The following is a 19,540-nucleotide window of genomic DNA, read 5'->3' as shown; positions in this document are numbered from 1 at the left end:
CCATTCCCTTCGGCAGGTTCCATGCGAGGACTTTCCAATGGGACTTACTGGTCAAGTGGTCCGGGTCACATCTTCAGATGCATCGGTTGATCACCCTGTCCCCCAGGGCCAGGGTGTCACTTCTGTGGTGGCTGCAGAGTGCTCACCTTCTCGAGGGCCGCAGATTCGGCATTCAGGACTGGGTCCTGGTGACCACGGACGCAAGCCTCCGAGGTTGGGGAGCAGTCACACAGGGAAGAAATTTCCAGGGTCTTTGGTCAAGTCAAGAGACTTGTCTTCACATCAACATCCTGGAGCTAAGGGCCATATACAATGCCCTGCGTCAAGCGGAGACCTTGCTTCGCGACCAACCGGTTCTGATCCAGTCAGACAACATCACCGCTCATGTTTACCGCCAAGGCGGCACAAGGAGCAGAGCGGCGATGGCGGAAGCCGCCAGAATTCTTCGCTGCGGGGAATCATGTAAGCGCACTGTCAGCAGTGTTCATTCTGGGAGTGGACAACTGGGAAGCAGACTTCCTCATCAGACACGACCTACACCCGAGAGAGTGGGGACTTCATCACGAAGTCTTCGCACAGATTACAAGTCGGTGGGCACTGCCACAGGTGGACATGATGGCATCCCGCCTCAACAATAAGCTACAGAGGTATTGCGCCAGGTCAAGAGACCCGCAGGGAGTAGCTGTAGACGCCCTGGTGACACCGTGGGTGTTCCAGTCGGTCTATGTATTTCCTCCTCTTCCTCTCATACCCAAGGTGCTAAGGATAATAATAAAAAAAGGAGTGAGAACAATCCTCATTGTTCCAGATTGGCCACGAAGGACTTGGTATCCAGAGCTGCAAGAAATGCTCACAGAAGACCCGTGGCCTCTTCCTCTAAGACAGGACCTGTTGCAACAGGGGCCCTGTCTGTTCCAAGACTTACCGCGGCTGCGTTTGACAGCATGGCGGTTGAACGCCGGATCCTAGCAGAGAAAGGCATTCCGGATGAGGTCATTCCTACGCTGATAAAGGCTAGGAAGGACGTGACATCTAAACATTATCACCGTATATGGCGAAAATATGTTTCTTGGTGTGAGGCCAGGAATGCTCCTACGGAAGAATTCCAGCTGGGCCGTTTTCTTCACTTCCTACAGTCCGTAGTGAATTTGGGCCTAAAATTAGGCTCCATTAAGGTCCAGATTTCGGCCCTATCCATTTTCTTTCAAAAAGAGTTTGCTTCTCTACCAGTAGTTCAGACGTTTGTAAAAGGAGTGTTGCATATTTAGCCTCCTTTTGTGCCTCCGGTGGCACCTTGGGATCTTAACGTGGTGTTAAGTTTCCTAAAGTCACACTGGTTTGAACCACTTAAAACGGTGGAGTTAAAATATCTCACGTGGAAGGTGGTCATGTTATTAGCCTTGGCTTCGGCTAGGCGTGTGTCAGAATTAGCGGCTTTGTCACATAAAAGCCCCTATCTGGTTTTCCATATGGATAGAGCGGAATTGCGGACCCGTCCACAATTTCTGCCAAAGGTGGTATCATTTTTTCATATGAACCAACCTATTGTGGTGCCTGTGGCTACACGTGACTTGGAGGATTCCGAGTTACTTGATGTAGTCAGGGCTTTGAAAATTTACGTGGCCAGAACGGCTAGAGTCAGGAAAACGGAGTCGCTGTTTGTCCTGTATGCATCCAACAAGATTGGTGCTCCTGCTTCAAAGCAAACTATTGCTCGCTGGTTCTGTAACACGATTCAGCAAGCGCATTCTACGGCTGGCTTGCCGTTACCAAAATCGGTCAAGGCCCATTCCACTAGGAAGGTGGGCTCTTCTTGGGCCGCTGCCCGGGGGGGTCTCTGCACTACAGCTGTGTCGAGCTGCTACTTGGTCGGGTTCAAACACTTTTGCAAAGTTCTATAAGTTTGATACCCTGGCTGAGGAGGACCTTGTGTTTGCTCAATCGGTGCTGCAGAGTCATCCGCACTCTCCCGCCCGTTTGGGAGCTTTGGTATGATCCCCATGGTCCTTACGGAGTCCCCAGCATCCTCTAGGACGTTAGAGAAAATAAGATTTTACTTACCGGTAAATCTATTTCTCGTAGTCCGTAGAGGATGCTGGGCGCCCGTCCCAAGTGCGGACTTCTTCTGCAATACGTGTATATAGTTATTGCTTCAATAAGGGTTACGTTATTGTTGCATCGGGCATGAACTGATGCTATGTTATTTGTCATACTGTTAACTGGGTCGTATATATCAAAAGTTATACGGTGTGATTGGTGTGGCTGGTATGAATCTTGCCCTGGATTACCAAAATCCTTTCCTTGTACTGTCAGTCTCCTCTGGGCACAGTTTCTCTAACTGAGGTCTGGAGGAGGGTCATAGAGGGAGGAGCCAGTGCACACCAGGAACTAAATTCTTTCTTAAAGTGCCCATGTCTCCTGCGGAGCCCGTCTATCCCCATGGTCCTTACGGAGTCCCCAGCATCCTCTACGGACTACGAGAAATAGATTTACCGGTAAGTAAAATCTTATTTTATATATATATATATATATATATATATATATATATAATATATATACATACACACACACACTTGATTTTCTTTTACGTTTGTACAATATAGGGTTTTTGTTTTTTCCTTTCAAACATTGGAACATCACCATCGCCACTTTGATTTCCCCAGCGTCTGCTTATCTGAGCAGCCGCCAGGTGAACACAGGGGGTGGTAATCTACATTTTCCGGGTGGCAGCTCCGGGTGGGTGGTCTTGCTGTGCTGAGTGGTCAGCAGTAATCGGCAGCACAGAGGGAAGGGAAGCAGGAGGCAGCGGGGCCGGGAGGTCCCTCTGAGAGTGGAAGATGCGGTAGATTCTCTTGCTGCAGCCACACAGTGGGCTTTCTGACTGCACCAGGCAAGTGGTTTAACCCTGGACTGTTGGGGTGCCTTGAGGAGCGCATTTGGGACCCTCTGTCCTAAAAGATAAACTCCATATAGTTTGTTTCTCTTTAAATGCTGTCAGTCAGATCATTCAGCAAATACTGTGTAACGGGTAAGCAACCTGTGGCACTCCAGCTGCTGTCGAACTACATCTCCCAGCATGCCTTGCTACAGTTTTGCTGTTCGATCCGTTTAACGCTGTGGCAGGGCATGCTGGGACGTGTTATTCCACAAAGGCTGGTTGGCTACCCCTGCTGTTTAATATGGTCCAAGAATAAAATCGGATAAATAATATATTCTATTTTGACCATCCCAATTAATGATTTGGGGGTCTATTCATGAAGCAGTGATAAGAGTGGAGAAGTGGGCCTGTGGAGAAACTGCCTATGACAACCAATCAGGTGCTCCGTACGATTGTATAGTATGCAAATTATAAATGTTACTTCAATGCTGATTGGTTGCCATGGGCAACTTCTCCACTGGCTCACTTCTCCACTCTTTTTTCACTGCTTCATGAATAGACCCCTTACAGGGATATGAAAATAATACAGATGTTAATGTATCACAGCTGCTACCTGCTTAGGTACAGGTGTGATAGTCTCACAGACAGCAGGCAAGCTGAAGTTTTAGAGGGTTCACTTTGCTGGTGTGTATAATCAGTGCACTACAAACGGGGTACCCCCTGACTAGAGCCTACCACCTAGGAGTATACTGTCCTACATAGCTGCATTCCCTGCAGAGCTCCATGTGGCCATTTTGCCTTATGCATCTTATAAATCCCTGTTTCTGTGTGGCTTTGGGACATGCCACCATCCGTGTCCCCTGATTGCAGAATGAGACAGGAGGAATATTAGTTTTACGTGACATTACAGCCTTTTCTCTGATGATTGTGCTAGGAATGGATTGTTTTCCCATAGCTGGAGAGAAGTAGCATTTATAGTGATGCAAGGGATCCGCATGTCTTGGAGACTGAGCTAACCCACAGCCCCAAACAAACGTTAGAATAAAGCAATGGCTTCTTCATCTTCATGCCGTTTTCTCTAACGTCCTAGTGGATGCTGGGGACTCCGTAAGGACCATGGGGAATAGCAGGCTCCGCAGGAGACTGGGCACTCTAAAGAAAGATTTAGTACTATCTGGTGTGCACTGGCTCCTCCCTCTATGCCCCTCCTCCAGACCCCAGTTAGAATCTGTGCCCGGCCGAGCTGGGTGCTCCTAGTGGGCTCCCCTGAGCTTGCTAGAAAAGAAAGTATTTTGTTAGGTTTTTTTGTTTTCAGAGAGCTTCTGCTGGCAACAGACTCACTGCTACGAGGGACTGAGGGGAGAGAAGCAAACCTACTCACGGCAGCTAGGTAGCGCTTCTTAGGCTACTGGACACCATTAGCTACAGAGGGATCGAACACAGGTACCTAACCTTGATCGTCCGTTCCCGGAGTCGCGCCGCCGTCCCCCTCGCAGAGCCAGAAGAACAGAAGCAGCAGAAGCATGAAGACATCGAAATCGGCGGCTGAAGACTCCTGTCTTCACTTAAGGTAGAGCACAGCACTGCAGCTGTGCGCCATTGCTCCCACAGCACACCGCACACTCCGGTCACTGTAGGGTGCAGGGCGCAGGGGGGGGCGCCCTGGGCAGCAATTAAGTACCTTTTTGGCAAAAAGAGGCATATATACAGTCTGGGACTGTATATATGCCCGAGCCCCCGCCATTTTTTACACATTAAAGCAGGACAGAAGCCCGCCGCTGAGGGGGCGGGGCCTTCTTCCTCAGCACACCAGCGCCATTTTCTCTTCACAGCTCCGCTGGAAGGACGCTCCCCAGGCTCTCCCCTGCAGTATACAGGTGCATTAAAGGGTAATAAAGAGAGGGGGGGGGCACATAAATTAAGGCGCAGTATATATATATTAACAGCAGCTACAGGGTAAACACTAAGGTACAGTGTAATCCCTGGGTTATATAGCGCTGGGGTGTGTGCTGGCATACTCTCTCTCTGTCTCCCCAAAAGCCTTTGTGGGGTCCTGTCCTCAGTTAGAGCATTCCCTGTGTGTGTGCTGTGTGTCGGTACGCCTGTGTCGACATGTTTGATGAGGAAGGATACGTGGAGGCAGAACAAGTGCAGCTGAGTGTGGTGTCGCCGCCGACGGTGCCGACACCTGATTGGATGGATATGTGGAAGGTGTTAAATGATAATGGGTAGCTATGAAAGATGTATTACACATTTCTGAGGAAAATCCTGTCCCTGACAAGAGGATTTATATGTATGGGGAGAAAAAGCATGAAGTGACTTTTCCCCCTTCACATGAATTAAATGAATTATGTGAAAAAGCGTGGGATTCCCCTGACAGGAAGGTGATAGTTTCCAAGAGATTACTTATGGCGTATCCTTTCCCGCCAACGGACAGGTTACGCTGGGAATCCTCCCCTAGGGTAGACAAGGCGTTGACACGCTTGTCTAAGAAGGTGGCCCTGCCGTCTCCGGATACGGCCGCCCTAAAGGATCCTGCGGATAGAAAGCAGGAAGCTATCCTGAAGTCGGTTTATACACATTCTGGCACACTGCTGAGGCCAGCAATTGCTTCAGCCTGGATGTGTAGTGCGGTAGCTGCATGGACGGATTCTCTGTCTGAGGAGTTAGATACCCTGGACAAGGGACACTGTTCTACTGACCCTGGCACATATCAAGGACGCGGTCCTATATATGCGGGATGCCCAGAGGGACATTTGCCTGCTGGGCTCTAGAGTTAATGCAATGTCCATTTCTGCCAGAAGGGTCTTATGGACTCGGCAATGGACAGGGGATACCGCCTCTAAAAAACACATGGAGGTTTTACCTTATAAGGGTGAGGAATTGTTTGGGGACGGTCTCTCGGACCTAGTTTCCACAGCTACGGCTGGGAAGTCAAATTTCTTGCCTTATGTCCCTCCACAACCTAAGAAAGCACCGTATTACCAAATGCAGTCCTTTCGTTCTCAGAGGAGCAAGAAGGTCAGAGGTGCGTCCTTTCTTGCTAGAGGCAGGGGTAGAGGAAAAAAGCTGCACCATGCAGCTAGTTCCCAGGAACAAAAGTCTTCCCCGGCTTCCACTAAATCCACCGCATGACGCTGGGGCTCCACAGGCGGAGCCAGGAGCTGTGGGGGCGCGTCTCCGACATTTCAGCCACCAGTGGGTTCGCTCACAGGTGGATCCTTGGGCTATACAAATTGTGTCTCAGGGTTACAAGCTGGAATTCGAGGTGATGCCCCCTCACCGTTACCTAAAATCGGCCTTACCAACTTTTCCCATGGAAAGGGAGATAGTGTTGGAGGCAATTCACAAACTTTTTCTCCAGAAAGTGGTGGTAGAGGTCCCCCCACTTCAACGGGGAAGGGGATACTATTCCACTATGTTTGTGGTACCGAAACCGGACGGTTCGGTCAGACCCATTTTAAATTTAAAATCCCTGAACATTTATCTGAAGAAATTCAAGTTCAAAATGGAATCGCTCAGGGCGGTCATTGCAAGCCTGGAGGAAGGGGATTTTATGGTGTCTCTGGACATCAAGGATGCTTACTTGCATGTCCCCATTTATCCGCCTCATCAGGAGTACCTCAGGTTTTTGGTACGGGACTGTCATTACCAATTCCAGACGTTGCCGTTTGGCCTGTCCACGGCACCGAGAGTGTTTACCAAGGTGATGGCGGAGATGATGGTGCTCCTTCGGAAGCAAGGGGTTACAATTATCCCATACTTGGACGATCTCCTCATAAAGGCGAGGTCCAGGGAGCAGTTGCTGATCAGTGTAGCACACTCTCAGGAAGTGTTGCGTCAGCACGGCTGGATTCTGAACATTCCAAAGTCGCAGCTGATTCCTGCGACGCGTCTGCCCTTCCTGGGCATGATTCTGGACACAGACCAGAAGAAGGTGTTTCTCCCGGAGGAGAAGGCTCAGGAGCTCGTGACTCTGGTCAGAGACCTCCTAAAGCCAAAACAGGTGTCGGTGCATCGCTGCACGCGAGTCCTGGGAAAGATGGTGGCGTCATACGAAGCCTTTCCTTTCGGCAGGTTCCATGCAAGGATCTTTCAGTGGGATCTGCTGGACAAGTGGTCCGGATCGCATCTTCAGATGCATCGGATGATCACCCTGTCCCCCAGGGCCTGGGTGTCTCTTCTGTGGTTAGTACAAGTTGCTCACCTCCTCGAGGGCCGCAGATTCGGCATACAGGACTGGGTCCTGGTGACCACGGATGCAAGCCTCCGAGGGTGGGGGGCAGTCACTCAAGGAAGAAACTTCCAAGGGTTGTGGTCAAGTCAGGAGACTTGTCTGCACATCAATATCTTAGAACTAAGGGCCATATACAACTCCCTGAGTCAAGCGGAGCCTCTGCTTCGAAACCAACCAGTGCTGATTCAGTCAGACAACATCACGGCAGTGGCCCATGTAAACCGCCAGGGTGGCAATGGCAGAAGCCACCAGGAATCTTCGGTGGGCGGAGAATCACGTACTAGCACTGTCAGCAGTGTTCATTCCGGGAGTGGACAACTGGGAAGCAGAGTTCCTCAGCAGACACGACCTCCACCCGGGAGAGTGGGGACTTCGTCAAGAAGTCTTCACGCAGATTGCAAATCGATGGGAACTGCCACTGGTGGACATGATGGCGTCCCGTCTCAACAAAAAGCTAAAAAGATATTGCGCCAGGTCAAGGGACCCTCAGGCGATAGCTGTGGACGCACTAGTAACACCGTGGGTCGGTCTATGTGTTTCCTCCTCTTCCTCTCATACCAAAGGTGCTGAGAATTGTAAGAAAAAGAGAAGTAAGGACAATACTCATTGTTCCGGATTGGCCAAGAAGGACTTGGTACCCGGAATTGCAAGAAATGCTCACAGAGGACCCGTGGCCTCTGCCTCTCAGACAGGACCTGTTACAACAAGGGCCCTGTCTGTTCCAAGACTTACCGCGGCTGCGTTTGACGGCATGGCGGTTGAACACCGGATCCTAGCAGAAAAGGGCATTCCGGAAGCAGTTATTCCTACGCTGATAAAGGCTAGGAAAGACTTGACAGCAAAACATTATCACCGTATATGGTGAAAATATGTTGCTTGGTGTGAGGCCAGGAAGGCCCCTACAGAGGAATTTCAACTGGGTCGTTTCGTGCACTTCCTACAGTCGGGTGTGACTATGGGCCTAAAATTAGGGTCCATAAAGGTCCAGATTTTGGCCCTATCCATTTTCTTTCAAAAAGAACTGGCTTCACTGCCTGAGGTTCAGATGTTTGTTAAGGGAGTGCTGCATATTCAGCATCCTTTTGTGCCACCAGTGACACCTTGGGATCTCAACGTGGTATTGCCTTTCCTGAAATCCCACTGGTTTGAGCCACTTAAGACGGTGGAGCTAAAATATCTCACGTGGAAAGTGGTCATGCTGTTGGCCCTAGCCTCCGCTAGGCGTGTGTCAGAATTGGCGGCTTTGTAATGTAAAAGCCCCTATCTGGTTTTCCATATGGATAGAGCGGAATTGCGGACCCGTCCACAATTTCTGCTAAAGGTGGTATCATTTTTTCATATGAACCAACCTATTGTGGTGCCTGTGGCTACTCGTGACTTGGAGGATTCCGAGTTACTTGATGTAGTCAGGGCTGTGAAAATTTACGTGGCCAGAACGGCTAGAGTCAGGAAAACGGAGTCGCTGTTTGTCCTGTATGCATCCAACAAGATTGGTGCTCCTGCTTCAAAGCGAACTATTGCTCGCTGGATCTGTAACACGATTCAGCAAGCGCATTCTACGGCTGGCTTGCCGTTACCAAAATCGGTCAAGGCCCATTCCACTAGGAAGGTGGGCTCTTCTTGGGCTGCTGCCCGGGGGGGTCTCTGCACTACAGCTGTGTCGAGCTGCTACTTGGTCGGGTTCAAACACTTTTGCAAAGTTCTACAAGTTTGATACCCTGGCTGAGGAGGACCTGGTGTTTGCCCATTCGGTGCTGCAGTCATCCGCACTCTCCCGCCCGTTTGGGAGCTTTGGTATAATCCCCATGGTCCTTACGGAGTTCCCAGCATCCACTAGGACGTTAGAGAAAATAAGAATTTACTCACCGGTAATTCTATTTCTCGTAGTCCGTAGTGGATGCTGGGCGCCCGTCCCAAGTGCTGACTTTCTGCAATACTTGTATATAGTTATTGCTTAATAAAGGGTTATGTTATGTTGGCATCCATTGGTTGATGCTCTGTTGTTTTGTTCATACTGTTAACTGGGTAAGTTTATCACAAGTTATACGGTGTGATTGGTGTGGCTGGTATGAATCTTACCCTGGATTCCAAAATCCTTTCCTTGTACTGTCAGCTCTTCCGGGCACAGTTTCCTTAACTGGGGTCTGGAGGAGGGGCATAGAGGGAGGAGCCAGTGCACACCAGATAGTACTAAATCTTTCTTTAGAGTGTCCAGTCTCCTGCGGAGCCCGCTATTCCCCATGGTCCTTACGGAGTCCCCAGCATCCACTACGGACTACGAGAAATAGAATTACCGGTGAGTAAATTCTTATTTTTTTATTCTTCCAAAAACCCGTTGTAATCTGTAAAAGGACACAAGCCAGCAAACGTCTGGTTAAACATGAATGCATCTTGCTGACCACTAATCGGTATCCCGTTTATCCAATCCTGGCTAGCACCAAGCCGTCTCCTTCATGCTGGCCGAGATGGCCATGAAAGTGGAGCTGGCACGTTTGGCCTACCAGAGGGCTGCTTGGGAGGTGGACTCTGGCAGGAGAAACACCTACTACGCCTCCATCGCCAAGGCGTTCGCAGGAGACATTGCTAACCAGGTGGCTTCGGACGCTGTCCAGGTGTTTGGAGGAAATGGATTTAACAGCGATTACCCGGTAGAAAAGCTGATGAGAGATGCTAAAATCTATCAGGTGAGCGGGGACGCTGAATATAGATCAACTTTATGCAGAGATTTGTAGAGATGGAAGTACCCTCCTATCGCTATTGTACATGGTCATCTGAAACTTATGTAATGTATTACAATGCCTTGTATTTGTTATGTTGGAGGAGGGACATAGTAGGGGAGGAGCTAGTCACATGGTTATAAATTTAAAGTGCCAGCTCCCAGTTACTGCCTACTATATCCCCATTGTATCTGCACTCCAGTGGCCCCTAGTGGATGAACAAGAAATGTATATACTTTATAATAATACTACTGCACAGCACTTAGAGCCACAGAGGTCACTCAGCCACTGGATGTACTCCTTCCATAATACAGCTGGTGACTTACCCCAGCATCACCCACAGCGCCCGCTCCCCACTGTCCTTCCTTAAACCTGTGCAGACTTGGGGCCTGGTGGGTGGATTGGGCCACTGGCAACATGGGACAGTTCCTGCTGGGTCAGCTCAGAGGCGCCCCAGGACCCCCTCCCTCATAGAGCCACCAGGAACATGGGACAGATTCCACTGGGTCAGCCCAGAGGCGCCCCAGGACCTCCTCCCTCATAGGGCCACCAGGAACATGGGACAGTTCAGAAGGACCCCAGGATCCCCTCCCTCATAGTTACCAGGAACATGGGACAGATTCCACTGGGTCAGCTCAGAGGCGCCCCAGGACCTCCTCCCTCATAGGGCCACCAGGAACATGGGACAGTTCAGAAGGACCCCAGGATCCCCTCCCTCATAGAGCCACAAGGAACATGGGACAGATTCCACTGGGTCAGCTCAGAGGCGCCCCAGGACCCCCTCCCTCATAGGGCCACCAGGAACATGGGACAGTTCAGAAGGACCCCAGGATCCCCTCCCTCATAGAGCCACCAGGAACATGGGACAGATTCCACTGGGTCAGCTCAGAGGCGCCCCAGGACCCCCTCCCTCATAGGGCCACCAGGAACATGGGACAGTTCAGAAGGACCCCAGGATCCCCTCCCTCATAGAGCCACCAGGAACATGGGACAGATTCCACTGGGTCAGCTCAGAGGCGCCCCAGGACCTCCTCCCTCATAGGGCCACCAGGAACATGGGACAGTTCAGAAGGACCCCAGGATCCCCTCCCTCATAGAGCCACCAGGAACATGGGACAGATTCCACTGGGTCAGCTCAGAGGCGCCCCAGGACCCCCTCCCTCATAGGGCCACCAGGAACATGGGACAGTTCAGAAGGACCCCAGGATCCCCTCCCTTATAGAGCCACCAGGAACATGGGACAGATTCCACTGGGTCAGCTCAGAGGCGCCCCAGGACCTCCTCCCTCATAGGGCCACCAGGAACATGGGACAGTTCAGAAGGACCCCAGGATCCCCTCCCTCATAGAGCCACCAGGAACATGGGACAGTTCCCGCTGCGTCAGGAACATGGAGAGCTCCTCATGCCGCCGATTATCAAAGTGTGCGGGGCGGAATGCAAGAAAGCCTGCGTAGGCTCAGTGTGTAACACAACTGGCGCACTGGTTGTATACTGAAGGGACTGCCTATACCGGAAAGGGAAGCGAGAGGAGCTGGTTGCAGTTGATGGGTAGTAGCGCAAATCAAAACGAGATGAGCTGCGGGCTGCAAGTGAAGACAGGCAGACAATCACTGGGGTGCGGCTGCTGCTGGGAGGCTGAAATGCATGTCATGAACCTAGCACTAGTGACTGGGATACAGGGCCGTGTACCGGCTTACAGCTGCAGCCATAAGCTGGTGTGACGGTGTCAGGTGACCGGGTCTCGCTACAATCTCTCTCTGCTGTCAGAGCTCTGAGTAGGTGAAAACAGCTGTGCGGCTCTGTAACTATAAGTAGCAGCAGTGCGCTCCGGTACCAAGAAGAAGGCTTAGAAAGGCCCTGGAGTCCGACTTGGGGTGAGGGAAGGTTTGGTTTAGGCAACGGAGATGAGGGGATTAGGTTTAGGCACCTCCAGGAGGGGTGGTTAGGTTCAGGCAGTAAGAGGGGAGGCTAGGGTAGCGGTGGGAGAGAGGGTAAAACAGCCCACACTCAAGCCTGTCTTTTACTCTTCAGGATCCCGGCATACAGGTGACCCCATCCTTCAGCTCAGGAAGAATGGGGTCACCTGTATATTTACATTGCAGCAGATCATTTTAGTCCAGCACATTAGTTATTCTCAGTTTAAATAAAATATCAAATCTTTCACGTACTTCTAATTTCTCTGACGTCCTAGTGGATGCTGGGACTCCGTAAGGACCATGGGGATATAGCGGCTCCGCAGGAGACAGGGCACAATAATAAAAGCTTTAGGATCAGGTGGTGTGCACTGGCTCCTCCCCCTATGACCCTCCTCCAAGCCTCAGTTAGTTAGATTTTTGTGCCCGACGAGAAGGGTGCAATCTAGGTGGCTCTCCTGAGCTGCTTAGAATAAAAGTTTAAGTTAGGTTTTTTATTTTCAGTGAGTCCTGCTGGCAACAGGCTCACTGCTACGAGGGACTTAGGGGAGAGAAGTAAACTCACCTGCGTGCAGGATGGATTTGCTTCTTAGGCTACTGGACACCATTAGCTCCAGAGGGATCGAACACAGGCCCAGCCATGGAGTCCGGTCCCGGAGCCGTGCCGCCGACCCCCCTTGCAGATGCCGAAGTTGAAGAGGTCCAGAGGTCCAGAAACAGGCGGCAGAAGACTTTCAGTCTTCATAAGGTAGCGCACAGCACTGCAGCTGTGCGCCATTGTTGTCGGCACACTTCACCAACAGTCACCAACTGTCACTGAGGGTGCAGGGCGCTGGGGGGGGCGCCCCGGGCAGCAATGTATAATACCTTTTTATGGCTAAAATACATCACATATAGCCCTTGAGGCTATATGGATGTATTTAACCCCTGCCAGATCTCACAAACTCCGGGAGAAGAGCCCGCCGAAAAGGGGGCGGGGCCTATTCTCCTCAGCACACGGCGCCATTTTCCTGCTCAGCTCTGCAGTGAGGAAGGCTCCCAGGCTCTCCCCTCCCCTGCACTGCACTACAGAAACAGGGCTAAAACAGAGAGGGGGGGCACTTATTTGGCGATATGATTACATATATAAAAATGCTATAAGGGAAAACACTTGTATAAGGGGTTGTCCCTGTATAATTATAGCGTTTTTGGTGTGTGCTGGCAAACTCTCCCTCTGTCTCCCCAAAGGGCTAGTGGGGTCCTGTCCTCTATCAGAGCATTCCCTGTGTGTGTGCTGTGTGTCGGTACGTGTGTGTCGACATGTAGGAGGACGATGTTGGTGAGGAGGCGGAGCAAATTGCCTGTATTGGTGATGTCACTCTCTAGGGAGTCGACACTGGAATGGATGGCTTATTTAGGAATTACGTGATAATGTCAACACGCTGCAAGGTCGGTTGACGACATGAGACGGCCGGCAAACAAATTAGTACCTGTCCAGGCGTCTCAGACACCGTCAGGGGCTTGTAAAAACGCCCATTTACCTCAGTCGGTAGACACAGACACGGACACTGACTCCAGTGTCGACGGTGAAGAAACAAACGTATTTTCCTTTAGGGCCACACGTTACATGTTAAGGGCAATGAAGGAGGTGTTACATATTTCTGATACTACAAGTACCACAAATAAGGGTATTATGTAGGGTGTGAATAAACTACTTGTAGTTTTTCCTGAATCAGATAAATTAAATGAAGTGTGCGATGATACGTGGGTTTCCTCCGATAGAAAATTATTGGCGGTGTACCTTTTCCCGCCAGAAGTTAGGGCGAGTTGGGAAACACACCTTAGGGTGGATAAGGCGCTCACACGCTTATAAAAACAAGTGGCGTTACCGTCTCCAGATACGGCAGCCCTCAAGGAGCCAGCTGATAGGAAGCTGAAAAATATCCTAAAAGTATATACACACATACTGGTGTTATACTACGACAAGCAATCGCCTCAGTCTGGATGTGCAGCGCTGAGGGGGCTTGGTCGGATTTCCTGACTGAAAATATTGATACCCTTGACAGGGACAAGATTTTATTTACTATAGAGCATTTTAAGGATGCATTTCTATATATGCGAGATGCGCAGAGGGATATTTGCATTCTGGCATCAAGAGTAAATGTGATGTCCATATCTGCCAGACGAAGACACGACAGTGGTCAGGTGATGCAGATTCCAGACGGCACATGGAAGTATTGCCGTATAAAGGGGCGGTCCATCGGACCTGGTGGCCATGGCAACAGCTGAAAAATCCACCTTTTGTTACCCCAAGTCACATCTCAGCAGAAAAGGACACAGTCTTTTCAGTCTCAGTCCTTTCGTTCCCATAAGGGCAGGCGGGCAAAAGGGCCAGTCATATCTGCCCAGGGTAGAGGAAAGGGAAGAAGACTGCAGCAGGCAGCCCATTCCCAGGAACAGAAGCCCTCCACAGCTTCTGCCAAGTCCGCAGCATGACGCTGGGGCCGTACAAGCGGACTCAGGTGCGGTAGGGGGTCATCTCAAGAGTTTCAGCACGCAGTGGGCTCACTCACAAGTGGACTCCTGGATCCTACACGTAGTATCCCAGGTGTACATTGGAAATTCGAGACGTCTCCCCCTCACAAGTTCCTGAAGTCTGCTTTACCAACGTCTCCCTCCGACAGGGAGGCAGTATTGGGAACAATTCACAGGCTGTATTCCCAGCAGGTGATAATCAAAGTACCCCTTCTACAACAAGGGAAGGGGTATTATTCCACACTATATTGTGGTACTGAAGCCAGACGGCTCGGTGAGATCTGAAATATTTGAACACTTACATACAAGCGTTCAAATCAAGATGGAGTCACTCAGAGCAGTGATAGCGAACCAGGAAGAAGGGGACGATATGGTGTCACTGGATATCAGGGACGCTTACCTACATGTCCAAATTTGCCCTTCTCACCAAGGGTACCTCAGGTTCATGGTACAGAACTGTCACTATCAGTTCAGACGCTGCCGTTTGGATTGTCCACGGCACCCCGGGTCTTTACCAAGGTAATGGCCGAAATGATGATTCTTCTTAAAAGAAATATGGACGCTTTCCTGATAAGGGCAAGGTCCAGAGAACAGTTGGAGGTCGGAGTAGCACTATCTTAAGTAGTTCTACGACAGCACGAGTGGATTCTAAATATTCCAAAATCGCAGTTTTTTCCGACGACACGTCTACTGTTCCTAGGGATGATTCTGGACACAGTCCAGAAAAGGATGTTTTCTCCCGGAGAAGAAAGCCAGGAAGTTATCCGAGCTAGTCAGGAACCTCCTAAAACCAGGAAAAGTATCAGTGCATCATTGCACAAGGATCCTGTGAAAAGTGGTGGTTTCTTACAAAGCGATCCCATTCGGTAGATTTCACGCAAGAACCTTTCCGTGGGATCTGCTGGAAAAATGGTCCGGATCGCATCTTCAGATGCATCAGCGGATAACCCTGTCTCCAAGGACAAGGGTGTTTCTTCTGCGGTGGCTGCAGAGTGCTCATCTATGAAAGGGCCGCAGATTCGGCATTCAGGACTGGGTCCTGGTGACCACGGATGCCAGCCTGAGTGGCTGGGGAGCAGTCACACAAGGAAAAAATTTCCAGAGAGTGTGATCAAGTCTGGAGACTTCTCTCCACATAAATATACTGGAGCTAAGGGCAATTTACAATGCTCTAAGCTTAGCAAGACCTCTGCTTCAAGGTCAGCCGGTATTGATCCAGTGGGACAACATCACGGCAGTCGCCCACGTAAACAGACAGGGCGGCACAAGAAGCAGGAGGGAAATGGCAGAAATTGCAAGGATTCTTCGCTCGGCGAAAAATCATGTGATAACACTCTCAGCAGTGTTCATTCCGGGAGTGGAAAACTGGGAAGCAGACTTCCTCAGCAGGCATGACCTCCACCCGGGAGAGTGGGGACTTCATCGGGAAGTCTTCCACATGATTGTAAACCGTTGGGAAAAACCAAAGGTGGACATGATGGCGTCCCGCCTGAACAAAAACTAGACAGATATTGCGCCAGGTCAAGGGACCCTCAGGCAATAGCGGTGGACGCTCTGGTAACACTGTGGGTGTACCAGTCAGAGTATGTGTTCCCTCCTATGCCTCTCATACCAAAAGTACTGAGAATCATAAGAGGGAGATGAGTAAGAACGATACTCGTGGTTCCGGATTGGCCAAGAAGGACTTGGTACCCGAAACTTCAAGAGATGTTCACGGAAGACCCGTGGCCTCTACCTTTAAGAAAGGACCTGCTCCAGCAGGGGCCTTGTCTGTTCCAAGACTTACCGCGGCCGCGTTTGACGGCATGGCGGTTGAACGCCGGATCCTGAAAGGGCATTCCAGATGAAGTCATCCCTACCCTGGTCGAAGACAGGAAGGATGTAACCGCAAAACATTTTCACCGCATTTGGCGAAGATATGTTGCGTGGTGTGAGGCCAAGAAGGCCCCTACAGAGGAATTCCAACTGGGTCGTTTCCTACATTTCCTGAAAACAGGACTGTCTATGGGCCTAAAATTAGGGTCCATTAAGGTTCAAATTTCGGCCCTGTCGAATTTCTTCCAGAAAGAACTGGCTTTAGTGCCTGACGTTCAGATGTTTGTAAAAGGGGTACTGCATATACAGCCTCCTTTTGTGCCCCAGTGGCACCTTGGGATCTCAATGTTGTTTTGAGTTTCCTAAAGTCACATTGGTTTGAACCACTCACCACTGTGGACTTAAAATATCTCACATGGAAGGTGACGATGCTATTAGCCCTGGCTTCAGCCAGGCGTGTGTCAGAATTGGCGGCTTTATCATATATAAAGCCCTTACTTAATTTTTCATTCTGACAGGGCAGAATTGAGGACTCGTCCTCAATTTCTCCTTAAGGTGTTTTCTGTTTTTCACATGAACCAACCTATTGTGGTACCTGCGGGTACTAGGGACTTGGAGGACTCCAAGTTACTTGACGTTGTAAGGGCCCTGAAAAATATGTTTCCAGGACGGCTGGAGTCAGAAAATCTGACTCGCTGTTTAGCCTGTATGCACCCAACAAGATGGGTGCTCCTGCTTCTAAGCAGACGATTGCTCGCTGGATTTGTAATACAATTCAGTTTACACATTCTGTGGCAGGCCTGCCACAGCCAAAATCTGTAAAAGCCCATTCCAAAAGGAAGGGGGCTCATCTTGGGCGACTGCCCGAGGGGTCTCGGCTTTACAACTTTGCCGAGCAGTTACTTGGTCAGGGGCAAACACGTTTGCTAAATTCTACAAATTTGATACCCTGGCTGAGGAGGACATGGAGTTCTCTCATTCGGTGCTGCAGGGTCATCCGCACTCTCCCGCCCGTTTGGGAGCTTTGGTATAATCCCCATGGTCCTTACGGAGTCCCAGCATCCACTAGGACGTCAGAGAAAATAAGATTTTACTTACCGATAAATCTATTTCTCGTAGTCCGTAGTGGATGCTGGGCGCCCATCCCAAGTGCGGATTGTCTGCAATACTTGTACATAGTTATTGTTACAAAAATCGGGTTATTCTTGTTGTGAGCCGTCTTTTCAGAGGCTCCTTCGTTGTTATCATACTGTTAACTGGGTTCAGATCACAGGTTGTACGGTGTGATTGGTGTGGCTGGTATGAGTCTTACCCGGGTTTCAATATCCTTCCTTATTATGCACGCTCGTCTGGGCACAGTATCCTAACTGAGGCTTGGAGGAGGGTCATAGGGGGAGGAGCCAGTGCACACCACCTGATCCTAAAGCTTTTATTATTGTGCCCTGTCTCCTGCGGAGCCGCTATATCCCCATGGTCCTTACGGAGTCCCAGCATCCACTACGGACTACGAGAAATAGATTTATCGGTAAGTAAAATCTTATTTTCTTAGTGTTGGATAATTCTGGAGAAATGTGTCTCATCCATAGAACGCCCAGTTTGAGAGAACCCAAAAAGTTCAGCAGCTGTAAATGTTTAAAACTCTGCTCCGTCGCGACATCCTAGTACAGGCGTTTCAGACATCATTACCACACTGTAGATATTTCTTACAAAAGGAAAGACGCTATAAATGTAAACCTCTACAAACACTTCACAGACAGACCTTCAGTCCCCGATTCCCAGATGTGTAACCGTATTTCCACAAACCACATTATAGCAGAGAAAATCAGTGCAAAATCCTAAAGACTGTCATGTTTTATTTCCAGATCTACGAAGGGACCGCGCAAATCCAAAGACTGATTGTGGCCCGTGAGCATTTTAACAGATACAAAGCGTAACAAAATCCTCACCCCCATTCTACCTCTGAGAACTGTTCTGCGTAGTGCTGGCCTTAATTACACATTTAATCTACGTTGTCCATGGACTGCAGGAAATCGACCTCTAATCTGAGCTTTTATAAGCACCGGAATGTATTGCTGTATAATCACCTGCAAAGAGACGCTTTTATAATGTTCCTAATTGTGTTGCATTTTTACGTTTCTATAACTATGCAATATCCACAAGACCTGTTACTAGTCACTTGTTGTGAGATCTCTGTACATCAGGGAATGGGAATGGAGTGTTAATCCATAAAACAAATTCTAATCTAACATTAAACAATTTAGACTGTTTATGTTCCAAGCTTGTTCATGCGGCGGACAGCACATATGTTATGGTTGCATGTTCAGGGGCTGTTTTAACGGCAGATTCTGGAAACGGAGGCCGGGGCAATAATTCAGAGATACTCATCCTTGGTTTCGACTGGACTTTGCATACATGAACTAATATCAGCTGCCCATTTTAAAGGGTAGTGCAATAACATTTCATATAAATATATATTATATTTAGCTGTTCTGTTCTACCCGTTCTTCGCAGGGGAGTGTGTGATTTTCACGGTTGTTAATATAAATGAGTGTTGTTAATTTGGTAAATCTATAGAAATGTCTATTTGATACGTCTTAATGTAAGTAAATATTAATCCATGGTTCTTGGCGTTACCCGAGGAGCACCCGTAGCAGATACGGTAAAAAGTGACAGTTTTTGTAGTTTATAAAATTCTACCCACTGGTTTCCAAACTTTGATCGATTTTGTCTGGGTTTTATTGTTCACGCAACGCAAGCCACGCATCGGAAGTTGTCATTTTCATCCCCTTATGGGAGGTTTATTAAAATTCTAATTATGTCGTTTTCCTGTTTCCCACCTGAAGAATAATTTCAGCTTCCTAACATATCGGGAAGTAAGAGAATTGGTGATGAGTCAGTGAGTGAGGGCTTTCACATTTACAGTATATAGAAACAGAGAATTTGACGATAAACACTTGGCCCATCGAGTTTGCCCTTTTTTACCACATTTTTACCTCAAACCTTATTTGATCCTTATTTCTGTGTAAGGAGATCCATATGTCTATCCCACATGTTTAAATTGCTCTACTGTCTTAGCCTCTACCACCTCTGATGGGAGGCTATTCCACTTGTCCACTACCCTTTCTGTGAAGTCATTTTTTTCTCAAATTTTGCCTGAACCTACCTCCCCCCAGTCTCCGTGCATGTCCTTACGTCCTATTGCTTCTCTTCATTTGGAGAATGTTCCCCTCCAGGACTTTGTTACCCCTGATATATTTGAAAGCTTCTATCATGTCCCCCCTTTCCCTTCTCTGCTCCAAACTATACATATTGAGATTTCTTAGTCTTTCTGGTTTTGTGTTTTGTGATGTAGGCCATGCACCATTTTAGTTGCCCTTCTTTGTATAGTCTCTAGTGTATTAATATCCTTTTGAAGATATGGCCTCCAGAATTTAACACAGTATTCCAGATGAGGCCGTACCAATGA

General features: G+C 49.2%; 1 protein-coding gene across 2 annotated transcripts in view; it reads left to right on the top strand.

The window, feature by feature from the left end:
- Nucleotides 1-18,341, top strand: part of ACADM (acyl-CoA dehydrogenase medium chain) — a 70,538-nt gene extending 52,197 nt beyond the window's left edge. For both annotated transcript variants that reach the window (XM_063939060.1, XM_063939059.1), the window contains 2 exons: nucleotides 9,551-9,799; nucleotides 17,937-18,341. In XM_063939060.1, coding sequence (XP_063795130.1) covers nucleotides 9,551-9,799; nucleotides 17,937-18,008 — 321 coding nt within the window. In that variant the 3' untranslated portion in view covers nucleotides 18,009-18,341. The remainder of the gene's footprint in view (nucleotides 1-9,550; nucleotides 9,800-17,936) is intronic.
- The last annotated feature ends 1,199 nt before the right edge of the window (nucleotides 18,342-19,540 follow it).

This window comes from Pseudophryne corroboree, chromosome 9 (assembly GCF_028390025.1).
Source record: "Pseudophryne corroboree isolate aPseCor3 chromosome 9, aPseCor3.hap2, whole genome shotgun sequence".
NCBI lineage: Eukaryota > Metazoa > Chordata > Amphibia > Anura > Myobatrachidae > Pseudophryne > Pseudophryne corroboree.
This window is presented reverse-complemented; position numbering and strand designations above follow the sequence as displayed.